This window comes from Orycteropus afer, unplaced genomic scaffold (genome assembly GCF_000298275.1).
Source record: "Orycteropus afer afer isolate SDZICR_OR568_19922 unplaced genomic scaffold, OryAfe1.0 scaffold00079, whole genome shotgun sequence".
Classification (NCBI taxonomy): Eukaryota; Metazoa; Chordata; class Mammalia; order Tubulidentata; family Orycteropodidae; genus Orycteropus; species Orycteropus afer.
In genome coordinates, this window is record NW_006921666.1 from 9,028,665 (window position 1) to 9,042,031 (window position 13,367).

Sequence of the window (13,367 nt, forward strand, 5' to 3'; positions counted from 1 at the left end):
GGCAGTGTTTCGTTCTGCTGTGCATGGGGTCGTTATGAGTCGGAAACGACTCGATGGCACTTAACAGCAACAACAACAACATGGACTCTAGGGCTTCTTCTGTGGTGCTGTTTGAACTTTCATGCTCCCTTTTCCCCAGTCCCAGTCACATCTAGAGACTTGCCAAGGATTTTATATTTTATTCCCACTCATGTCTCACATGCACCCTTTGTTTCTATTTCTCACATGGTCTATTATAGTGTTTCTCAGTCAGACTATTTTTGTCCCCCAAGGGATATCTGGCAGTGTCTAAACATAAACCCAATGCCATCAAGTCTCTTTCAAGTCACAGAGACCCTGAAGGCAATTCCCGTTCAACTGATTTAACTGCTCACAACAGATTCCGCCATGGAGGTGATTACACCACATCCAATCTCATCATGGGGAATAACTGCATCCAGCTATTAAGCCACTCAAAATCACAGCCAAGTTTACACACAAACTTAAGTTGTCCTCTGCACAAAGGTGCGTGGTCAAGGACCATAGTCAGGGCTGAAGCCAACAATGTTCTCCGAAGCCCTTGGCCCTGGTGTAAAGGGGCAGGGTCTGGAATTAGGGGCAGCAGGAAGAGGAGCCTTCTTCCTAATTGACACAAAGGCTGTGTGTGTGCTGCCAAGGCCTTGATATGAGATCCCATGGGGAAATGTGGAAGAAGAAGAAATTTGTCACTGGGAGCTTTAATTGCCTTTTCAAAGAGTGGTTTTTAGTAGATAGTGGACAATACATCCTCCATGACTGCTGTGAACTGGGGATGAGCTGTGCATCTCTGCCCACAAAGCTGGGGGACACTGTGCATGGTAGGTTGTAAGTAGGCTGTAGGTTTGTTCTTTCCACATCTAGGACAAATATATCCTCCTCCCAATCTTTCCTGTGACCTCATTCTTTTCTTTCTACCTTTTTTTTTTTTTTTTTAACATATTGTGATTTCCTCGAATAAAAAGGCCTGTTGCTATCTCTGGCCCCAGTCTCCCTTGTGACTGGGAGGTACCTTTTGGAGCCTGACTTATCTTTCACGTCATCACTTTTCCTGTGGCTCTATGTATTTCTCACTATAAAAGCAGCTGTTAATAACCATTTTTAGATATATAATTTAATGACATGGAATAATGTTGTTGTTGTTATGTGCTGTCGAGTCGGAACCAACTCATAGCAACCCCTCCTTGGGTTTCCGAGGCAGTATCACTACGGAAGTAGATTGCCCAACCTTCCTTCCAGGGAGTGGCTGGTGGGTTTGAACCTGCAGCCTCCTGGTCAGCAGTCAAGTGCCTTAGGCACTATGCTACCAGAGCTCCCGGAATATTGTGTATGTGTATATTTGTCTAGGAGCTCTGGTGGTGTAGTGCCTAAGACATTTGATTGCTAACCAGAAGGTTGGCAGTTTAAACCCACCAGCCACTCCACGAAAGGAAGACTGGGCAATCTACTTCCATAAAGATTTAACACCTTGGAAACCCAATGGTGGTTTTTAGATATATAATTTAACGACATGGAATAACGTGTATGTGTGTATTTATCTATCTATGCATGAATATCCATGTATGGGTATTATGCATCCGTACATCTACTGGAAAAAAGTTTTGGAGTCTTTACAATATTTAACAGTAGTTACTACTGGATGATGGGATTCCAGGTGATAGTAATTTTCTTATTTTTGATTATTTGTATGTTCTGGCTTTTATATATGGAAATTGCAAAAAGTGCATGGGAAGGTATTGTCTGACCTCTTGTAACGTCACAACGGGGAGACAGAATTACTGTTCTGTTACCTAGTGCCACTCTGACAGAAATGTACCACAAATGGTATGGTCTTAACAAACAGGCATTTATTCTCTTACAGTTCAGGAGGCTCAAAGTCTGAGTTCAAGGTGCCAGGCTCTAGGGGCTGGGTGAAAGCCCCTCCACCTTGGGCTTCAGCTCTGCCTCTTGCTCCCAGCCCACTGAAGCTACAGGCAGCTCTTCATTCATGCAGCTAGTGGCTGCTGAGGCAAACAAGCCCAAGGCACAGTCTTGATGTTACCAAACCACATGGCAGGTCATTAATTCAAGTCCATTTAAAGTCCCAAGGTTGGCAGAGTGCTGAACAACGACACAGCTACATGCTGGATCCAAGCATGCCACAAGCTAGAGACTATCCCCAAGGCTTCTCCTTATATACAGGAAACAGACCACATCCCAAAGGCAGCTACTCAGCTGCTTGTGGTAGATCCCACCATGGAGTTGATTGCCAGTCTCATCATGGGGAATAACTACCACCAGCTGCCCAGCCACTCAACCAGGCCCAGCCAAGTTGACATACAAATTTAACTACCACAATTACCATCAGCATCAACAGCCCAAAGCTGATTACTATGAGGCTGAAATCAGACATGCTGTCATTCTCCAACCTTTTTACCAATTCTGACATCAACCATCCCTCCCAACAACACTCTCTATTTCTTTGCTGGGTTCGATAATTGATTACAGTGGCTACACAGAACTCATAGACCATGCTCACAATTATGAGGTTTCTTAGGGAAGCAACAGGTTGCAATTTAAGATCAGAAACAAATCAGATACAGTTCTTTAATCAGGACAGCTTCTCAGCTATACCACAGGCATACTTCTCTCTGGCCTCAGCCTCTGTCCTGCTTGGGTAAGTGTTACAAAGCTCTTTTAGTTCCAAAGATGGGTGCCCAGAGAGGCAACACACTCTGCCATCAAGCCTCCTGCCCAAAGGCACTTAGCTTTCTTGCTCCCTGGGCTGGGAAGCCCATCACTCTGTGTCATGTTGGTCTCTTGGTTCTGCTGCTTCTGCTGCTAATATCTCTCTGCTGTGTCTCTACATCTCTCTGCTGTCTCTGTCTCCTGGGTCAAGGAGCTCCAACACAGGGACCTCTGGTCCCAGGATGCAATTCACTCCTGGTTTGTCTTTCTTGGTGGTGATGAGATTCCACACATACACACAAAAAAACCCTTTCTGCTTCTGGGATGGGTCATTTTAAGCCTAGTGAGATGACAAAACCAATCAATCCACCTTCTTTGCATGCTACCACCCCACCAGGGTGCCATGTACCTTAGATACATTATTAACAAAGTATCCAATCCCCTTGGTGGGCCACAAGCACCTTACATTTGTGTGTTCCCACTCAGTCATCTGGTGGGAGTCCCAAAGGCCTTTGCCAGAAGAGTCAGGTTAAGTAATGAGCTGCATCACAAGCATATGTCACTTGTGCAATGAAAATATATAGTATTTTTTAAACAAGAAACTTCATTTTTTCTAACTAACTTGTCTCATTTTTCCTGATCTTTAAACATTGCTTGTTTAGCTTTTCTGTTATTTTGAATTGATATAAATTCCCTTAAAAAAAAATCAAAGGAACTTGATGTTCAGATTATGGATGTTAACAATTGTTCTTCATAGAAGTTGCTATAGAAAAGAGGTTGAAAAGAACTTATGTTTATATCCACATAGCATAATTTGAACCCTATCCAGAAAGTGCCACAGTTTATCTCCCCTGCCAAAATTCATCATTAGATGGTTATTGTTTGCAATTAATCATTGCCTTTTTCACTCTTTTTTTAATTTAAAACTTATATACATTGGTAGAGGTGACATACCAAATTATAATAAGAAGTTGTTAGAAAAAAAAGTGACAATGTGCTTTTGCTCCAAACTGGAGATTCATTGGGGGATAGAGAGGCTATCCTTCTTAATACTCCATGGTAATACAGGTAAGGTGGATAACAGACATTAGAATTACTCAGGCTCATCCTGAGGTTAACCTGGGGTTAAACTTGACCCTGGCCATCACCACATTGGTTAATAAAGTTTAAAGAAGGCAGTGCTGTGTCACAAGCAGCTGTTCACCCTGAGTAAATCCACCTCCCCAGGACATTCTAGGAATAAGCCCCTTCAGTCACAGCTACAAGAACGTCCTGTAGTTGCTGCTGCTTCTGCATAATAATAAAGATGTAGAAAACACAAGCTAACCCCAAAGGTCACCATACAGATGCCCAAGCTTCCTTGGGTGGGCAATTCATTCCTGTTCTCTACAATAGGCTTTTGACTGGGGTGAAGAGAGGCAGGTCTTGAACTCTTAGACCGTTTTCTTATCTAATACAGTAGTTCATAGCTGTTCTGGCAAATAATGGCTGGGGAGGCTTTCATTTTGGGTCTGCCACTTACATGTCATGACATTTGGCATATGCTCTCACGTGTCAATATTTCTCTGCAGGCTGTGAGGCCCCACGTGCCAAATCCCTGGTCCCAGAGTCCAGTCCTGGTCCTCAACAGAAGAGGCAGAGCTCACCCATCGCTTGTCAAGGATCTACGCACCATCCGGGAAAAAAGACTTGCAATGGGGCCATTTGGATCTTCCAGCAGCTCAGTTCTCTAGCTGGGCCAATGCTCAGAGAGATTTTTTTTTTCCCCCCCCACCATGTCATGTCCTCCCTCCCTGGAAGAAAAGTTCCTGTCTCTAGGCTGAATTCTTCTCTTGCTCCAAGGTGAAGGCAGCAGTAGACCTGGCTGCATTCTGTCTCCTTAATTAATATTGTATAATTTCTTTGATCACTGTGTTTATAAAGAAGAGGCTTTCTAACATCAGGCCTGATTCCCTTTGTGCACTGTTTATACAGAGGGTTAAAGAAAACTGATTTGTTACAATCACATTAGGTGATAGAATATATTTTTTTCCTTATCCCAGAAAGGTCACATACTAAATATGATTTGGAATTCTAAAGTTTACTAGAGTAAAAAGACATAGCATTTTTTTTTCTTTTACTTTTGCTTATATGTATTTATGTATGTTCAAACCCACCAGCTACTCCTTGGAAGGAAGATTGGGCAATCTACTTCCGTAGTCATACCACCTCAGAAACCCAAGGAGGGGTAGCTATGAGTCAGATCTAACTCAAAGGCAGTGAGTTTGGTTTTTGGTATACATATATATGTATATGTGTATATATATATATAAACAAATTTGCCATTTTAACCATCTTAACTGCAGAATTCAATCACATTAATTTCATTTTACAATGTTGTACAACCATCACCACTCTGGATTTCCAATTTTTTTTTATTATCCCGAACAGAAACTCTGTACCCGTTAAGCAGTAACTCCACATTCCCCTCTCCCTCCAATCCCTGATAAAATTTCATCTATTTTCTGACTCTGTGAATTTGCCTATTCTAGATATTTCACATTAGTGGAATTGTACAATATCTGTCCTTTTGTGTTAGACCCAGCATCCTTTGCAGGCTACACAAAGAGCCTTCTGAAGCCCAAACGAGAATCCCATGTATCTCAGAAAGAAACAGCTCAGATGATGTTTTTGTTTAAAACACAAGTCTAGTCTTGTTCTAGAGTAGCTTCATTATAACTACAGCAAAATGGAAAGCATGTCATTGGACTACTAACAACAACAGAAAGGAAACCAAGCCAGCCCGATCATTTTCCCCTCTGTACTGTGTGGGCAGTGTGAACGCTGAGATCTCTGGGAAGCATCTATGCAGTTTCCCAAGGCCAATTACCATTGCTCATGAGCCTCAATGGACTTAATGCTCAAAAGATTGCAGGCATCATGGAACAGCTGCAAACAGCATCTGTATCGTAAGATGGGATTCTGACATAAAAGTACATGATACCAAAATCAATTGCCGTGGAAAAGAAGAAACCCAGAATGCAAAGTAGCGTGAATCCAAATTTTTTCCTTTCCTATGTGGTGATTGCTGTTCATGTCCTGAAAAGCTTTAGGACAGTCAGTGGTGACAATAATGGCAGTGTGGATCTTTCACCTTTTTGTCCCTTAAACAACACATTCTCTCTTCAGGTGGCACTGCTATTGTTAGAAATATAAAAAGCAATATTTTTCCTTTGAAGTCGTAGCACGTATGAAACACAAGAGGGGGAAAAACAGCCTTGGAAGTTATCAGTTACTGTGTAGCAGAAAATCTACCCTTTTCCTGATTCATGTAACTCATGCAGGTAGTTATAAGCAAAACACCAATTCAACAAACATCATGACATATATTGAAGTTATTTCCGTCTCTATGGACCTGGAGGATTCTAGGGTCTGGATACCATGAGGTGTTCTAAACAATGAATGACTCTATGCAAGTACTTCCTCAGCCTCTCGATCTTTGAATTTGTCATTTAGTAGTGAAAGGACTTTATTGTACTCTTTGCACTGCTGGCAAGAACAAGAGAGTTGAATTGAACTCTTCAGCCAGCAGTCAGTAAGGCTGTACAGAGGGTCTATTAGGCTGTCAGCATTGTGGAAAAACTGGCAGCAGCCGCAGAAGAGGAAATGACCGTTGTCCTTGAGGAGTTTACAAGAGGTTTTATAAGACACATGTATAAGAACCTCCCAAAAACAATATGCCTAATCTAGTGAAAATTGTGTGGCATGTAGCAGATGTGCTGTAGGAGTTCAAGAGTGGTGAAGAGAGGTGGGTGTTAGAGTTGTCATGGAGACACAAGATCTCAGAGACTGTGCATGGCTTAGATAGGCAGGGGGAAGGTGGGAGAACCTTCCAGGTGAGGGAAATGGCAGGAGAAAAGGCTGGAGGAAGGCAAGAGCTTGGCTGGGATCCATGATAGCTCTTTTCTCCTCCTGTTTCTAAAATGATTCACTTATTAATTCAGGAAGGAGAAGCTGAGTGTCCATTTCCTTATGCCAAAGAAGAGTTGATGTTTTGAGTGGTGGTGTTGGTGAAGAATACTGAAAGTTCCATGGACTGCCAGAAGAACAAACAAATGTGTCCTGGAAGAAGTGCAGCCTGAATGTTCCTGGGAAGCAAGAATGGCCAGACTTCATCTCACTACTTTGGTTATGTTGTCAGAAGGGACCATACCTTGGAGAAGGATGTCATGCTTGGTAAAGTGGAGGGTCAGCAAAGAAGGGGAAGACTCTTAAAAAGGTGGATTGAGAAACAGTCCAAGTCACTGATATACCCCGCGATCATCAGCCTATACGACTGTGAGACCAGAAGAACTAGATGGTGCCCGGCTACCACTGTCAACCACTCAGAGGGGGATCTGTGTCGGAGATCCTGGACAGAGAGGAAGAATAATGTGGAACAAAACTCAAAATCATTGGGAAAAAAAAAAAAAAATGATCAGGTTTGCTGGTCTGAGAGAGCCTAATGGAACCACTAGGACTATGTCCCCTAGGGGCCCTTCAGGTCTAGAATTGAACCCACTCCTGCGGCTTCCAGCCAAACAAAAGACAGGCATATGAAGTGAACATTTACATTAGGTAGATACACTCCTTGGAGAGAACAGTCATGGGATAATAGAAGGGCTATGTTGGGCAATCTACTTCCGTAGTGATACTGCCTCGGAAACCCAAGGAGGGGCTGCTATGAGTTGGGTCCAACTTGATGGCAAACAACAACAACAATAACAATGTATGCACAGGGAGACAGTTCAGGTGGCAGGAGTGCATGGAGGGAAGGACATAGGGAAGAGGTTACTGTGGGGAAGAGATGGGAAGGGAGCTGTTGCATTGTAGTAAATTGTAGTCAATGTCATGAGACAAAGTGTATGTGAGCTGCTGTATGGGAAGTGAATTTGCTCTGTAAACTTTTACCCAAATCACAATTAAAAAAAAAAAAAGGTAGATTGACACAGAGTCTGCAACGATGGGCTCAAATATAGCAAGGGTTGTGAGGATGGAGCATGAATGGGCAGTGTTTCATTCTGTTGTATATAGGGTCACCGTGAGTTGGAGCTGACTTGATGGCACCTAACAACAACAACAACAATGCTTTTGCTAAGACATTCATATTAACAAAATGCTATAATGACAAACATTCCAGAAGCTCCATGATCCTTTGTTAAGGGCCCTATCTGCCTTTCATCGCTGAGGCGTTGTTGGTGATTCTCTTTCCTCACAAAGAATGTCTCTGTTGTCTCCTTTTTGTGGTTCCTCCTTTCATCTCCATTTCTTCTGCCACAGACATTCATTAACTCCACAAGTTAATTAGATAAGTGACTGAGCCCTATACTGCTATAAAAGGAGGCATCTGGCAAATCACTTGAATAAACATTTCACCAAAGAGGATATTCAAATGGTCACCAAACATGAAAAGATGCTCACTATCATCAGCCATCAGAGAGCAAATTAAAACCACAGTGAAATATCATTTCACTTCCACTAGAACGGCTAAGATAAAAAACACAGAAGATAACAAATGTTGGCAAGGATGTGGGGGAACTGGAAACTTTATCCAGTGTTGTGAGAATGTAAAATGGTATAGCCACTGATGAAAACAATATGGTGGTTCCTCAAAAGATTTGAAGGCAGTGACACAAAAAGAGACTTGTACATCAATGTTCATTGCAGCACTATTCACAATAGTCACAAGGTGGAATCTAAATGCTCATCGGCAGATGAATGGATAAACAATATGGTATATACATACAATGGAATACTACTCAGGCAGTAGGAGAAAGGAAGTCTCGATATACACTACAGTATGTATGGAGCTTGAAGACATTACACTGAGTAAAATAAGTCAATCGCAAAGGCAGGGCTTCAAACCAGTTCAAAACAGTTCAGTCATGGCCTACGGAAAAAGGATAGCATACATGTTGCATAGCAACAAATCTCTTGCATGTCAGATTAACCTGAGTAAGAAACAGACAGTGGTGCCCTACTCAAAGACACTTTGAATGTGTGTTGTGGCATGGTTGGCCACCAGCTTTGAGTGGGGCTCTGGTAGGGCTCTGCTGCCTGTTTCCTACTTGGCTCAAAATACGTCATGCAAGACATTTGGTTGCTACATAACATGTATGCTGTCTTTGTTACTATGGATCATGACTGAACCATTTCAAATTGATTCTAAGCTCTGACAAAAGGACAATCATATGACCTGACTTATATAGAGGGAGCTCTGGTGGTGTAGTGCCTAAGGCATTTGACTGCTAACCAGAAGGCTGGCGGTTCAAACCCACCAGCCACTTCTTGGAAGGAAGATTGGGCAATCTACTTCTGTAGTGATACTGCCTCTGAAACCCAAGGAGGGGTCGCTATGAGTCAGATGTGACTTGACGGCAGTGAGTTTGGTTTTGGCCAAACTATATAAAAAGACAAGAAAAGGTATAGAGACTGGAATTTATTAGTGGTTACCAAGGGAGTGATAAGGAAGGTTGGGCAATCCTACTTCCGTAGCGATACTGCCTCGGAAACCCAAGGAGGGGTCGCTATGAGTCGGGGCTGACTCGACGGCACATAACAACAACAACAACAAGGGAGTGATAGTGTGAAAGGGAGGTTAATAGTGATAGAAAAATCGCATTGATTAAGGATAGGTTTGCACAGGCAATTACTGTAATTGCTGTCAATAATATGTACACCTGTAAAAAGTTGAATTGACAAAAGTTGTGTGATAGATACATTTACAACAACAAGAAGAAGAAACAGTAGCTGCTGAGGCTGCTTTTGTACAAACACTCCATGGGATTTGGTTCCTTGGTTTGGAGGTTTAGGGTTATGGTTTCATGGGACATTCCAGTTAATTGGCCTAAGAGCATGTTTAGTGCTTCTGTTCTACCTCATAGTTCAATGTGTAATGCCTGGGGTCTTAAAAGCTTGCAAACAGCCATCCAAGGCAAAATAATTAGTCTCTGTTCACCTGGAGCAACAGAGGAAGAAGGAGAGTAAGGAACAGGAGGAAGATATGGAATGTGTGGCTAATTGCCTCTGGGAAAAACTACCTCCTTTACCAGAAGACCAGAAGAACTGTATGGTGCTTGGCTACTGTTGCCAAACATTTTGATCAAAGATTCCATAGAAGAATCCTAATCAAAAGGGGGGAAAATGTATAACAATTTCAAATTATCATAGACTCATAGACGACGTATTACATAGGGAAAATCTGCTGCAAAAGACCTCTTTCAAGTGATGAAGCACAAAAGTGTCTCCTTGAGGACTAAGGTGCGTCTAACCTGAGCCATCGTGTTTTCAGTCGTCTCTTATGCATGTGAAAGCTGGACAATAAATAAGGAAGACTGAAGAAGAGTTGATGTTTTTGAGTTGTGGTGTTTGAGAAGAATGCTAAGAGTACCATGGACCGCTAAAAGGACTAACAGATCTGTCCTGGAAGAAGTGCAGCCAGAATGCTCCTTGGAAGCGAGAATGGCCAGACTTCATCTCACCTAGTTTGCTCATGTTGTTAGGAGGAACCATTCCCTGGAGAAGGATACCATTCTTGGTAAAGTGGAGGGTCAGTGAAAAAGGAGAAGGCCCTCAAGGAGATGGATTGACCCAGTGGCTGTAACAAGGGGTTCAGGTATAGCAAGGATTGTGAGGCTGGCACAGACTGGGCAGTGTTTCATTCTACTGTGCACAGGGTGACTATGAGTCGGAGGCAACTTGATGGCACCTAACAACAACAACAACACAATGGTTCATAATAACAAATGGGCACTACTTTGCGATGCACATCAAAATGTTATTATTATTATTACTGTTAAATGATGTTTTACTGTAACTGGAAGTATTTCTTTGATGTTCTTATGCATAGAAAGATATACTGTTGTTGTTGTTAGGTGCCGTTGAGTTGTTTCCGACTCATAGTGACCCCATGCACAGTAGAACGAAAGACCACCTGATCCTGCGCCAGCTCCATGATCCCTGCCATACCTGAGCCCACTGTCGCAGCCACCATGTCAATCCATCTCGTTGAAGGCCTTCCCCTCTTTCGTTGACCCTCCACCCTACTAAGCATGACATCCTTGTCCAGGGAATGGTCCCTTCCGACAACATGACCAAAGTAAGTGAGACAAAGTCTGGCCATTCTTGCTTCCAAGGAGCATTCTGGCTGCACTTCCTCCAGGACAGATCTGTTAGTTCTTTTAGCAGCCCATGGTACCCTCAGCATTCTTCACCAGCACCACAACTCAAAAGCATCAACTCTTCTTCAGTCTTCCTTATTCATTGCCCAGCTCTCACATGCATATGAGGCGATTGGAAATATCATGGCTTGTGTCAGGCGCACCTTAGTCCCCAAGGAGACGTCCTTGCTCCTCAGCACTTGAAAGAGTTCCTTTGCAGCCGACCTGCCCAGTGCTACACGTCGTCTAATGTCCTGACTGCTGCTTCCATTGGCCTCGATTATAGAAACAAGCAACGTGAATTCTTTGACAACCTCAATCTTTTCTCTATTTATTATGATGCTGCTTATTGGTCCAGTTGTGAGGATTTTTGTTTTCTTTATAATGAGATGTAATCCATACTGCAAGCTGTACAGTATACTAGAAAGGTATACTAGATACTACATACTAAGACAAACATTTGATTAACTGATGTTAGATATGACGGTACCTAATTGTTATGACTTGCCTACAAATTTGACTTAAGGACAGATTTAAAATCTGAACATGTAATCCAGGGACTGCCTGCCCATACTCTGGTAGTTCTCTTTCTAGTAGTTATTCTCCATTGAAGTCCTCAAACCAATTGACTAGACTTTTGATGTGCGTTACACGATTTCACCACTAGGTGGCAGTTTGACCATACAAGTTAGTTCTTGGGTGGTTGTTGTTGTTAAGTGCCGTCGAGTTGGGCCCCGACTCATAGCGACCCCTCCTTGGGTTTCCGAGGCAGTATCACTACGGAAGTAGGATTGCCCAACCTTCCTTCCGAGGAGTGGCTGGTGGGTTTGAACCGCCAGCCTTCTGGTTAGCAGTCAAGTGCTTTAGCCACTATGCTACCAGAGCTCCTTGGGAGTGTCTGTTAATCTGTTCTCAGAGCGACAATATTGTTCACCATCAAGTCCTTTTATTGAGTACCTACCATATATGGGAGCTCTGGTAGCATAGTGCCTAAGGCACTTGACTGCTAACCAGAAGGCTGGCGGTTCAAACCCACCAGCCACTCCTCAGAAGGAAAGTTGGGCAATCTATTTCCATTGTGATAACACCTTGGAAACCCAAGGAGGGATCCCTACGAGTCAGGTCTGACTTGACAGCACATAATAACAACACACCATACGCCAGGCACCGTGTTAAGGGCTCTTGAAACATACACATTTACAATTGTATATAAAACAGGCAAGGTAATTATTGTCCCAGTCATGAAAAAGCTAAGGATCAGAAAGATTCTGTGATTTGTGTAAAGAAACGCAGTAAATCTCATATTGAGATTCAAGTTTCAAGTTTCCTTCAATCATTCACTCATTCAAAAGTACTGAACACTTATTATATGCAAGTTACTATACCTGATATTGCAGACCTATAAGGCATAGTTTTCATTCAAGAAGTAGTTCATTTTCAGGGCATTTAGAAGCAATCAGACCTAGGACATGATGGCCCTCGAGACCAGAAGAACTGGGTGGTGCCTGGCTACCAATGCCAACCACTCAGGAGAGGATCAAATCTGGAGATCCTGGATAGAGTGGAACAAAATCCAAAAACTCAATAATGACCAGAATTATTGGTCAGATGAAATCTGGTCAGTCTCCCAATACTTTGGCCCTGGAATACATTCTGTGCCTGAAATAAACTCACCCCCAGGGGAAGGCTCTCAGCCCAATAGTTAACAAGACGTACATGCACACCATTCAACCCAGGATGACACACCCATATACTCTATGGTAATATATTCCTTAGAGCAATACACCATGAGACACCAATGGACCAACATTCAAAGTGAGGAAATGCAGGACAAACAGGAGTGCATAATTATGAGGGGCACAGGGGGAGGGTTGCAGGGTAGGGAGGGAAGGAGACTAGGTTAGGGTTGGACAGGCGAATGGGAAATGAAAACTAAATGTACGCATTATGTTGAATGTAAAACAACCTCTTAAAATTAAAAAAAAAAAAAAAAGAAGTAGTTCATTTTTATCATTTGCAGGTAAATTACAGGTCTAGTGTGCTCCCTTTTTGCAGTTGTTCTTAGACTATGACTTCGGAAGAGCTCAAATGCTGTGTTCCTGAGAGGAGAGGAAGACGTGGGATAGGAGTTTCCTTGTCCCCAGCTACTATTATAAAATAACGGCACTTTTTGGAGAGCCTTGAAGGAGTCCTGGTGGCATAGTGGGTAAGCCATTTGACTGCTAACCCACCAGCCACCTCACAGAAGGACGATTAGGCAAGCTACTTCGGTAAAGATTTACTGCCTTGGAAACCCAGTGGGTGTCACTATGAATCGAATCCACTCAATGGCAGTGAGTTTGGTTTTTCATTTATTATATATGTGGGAAGGTAGGGACATAGCGACCCCTCCGTGGGTTTCCAGGGTGGTATCACTACGGAAGTAGACTGCCCAACCTTCCTTCCGAGGAGGGGCTGGTGGGTTTGAACCACTAGCCTTCTGGTTAGCAATCAAATACCTTAGGCACT

At 42.9% G+C, this 13,367-nt stretch overlaps 1 protein-coding gene across 1 annotated transcript in view; it reads left to right on the forward strand.

Moving 5' to 3' along the window:
- The window catches only part of HEATR4 (HEAT repeat containing 4), a 35,715-nt gene extending 31,300 nt beyond the window's left edge, over positions 1–4,415 (forward strand). The window contains exon 16 of the mRNA XM_007941425.2: positions 4,254–4,415. Within this exon, the coding sequence (XP_007939616.2) occupies positions 4,254–4,415 (162 nt within the window). The remainder of the gene's footprint in view (positions 1–4,253) is intronic.
- Positions 4,416–13,367: the final 8,952 nt, after the last annotated feature.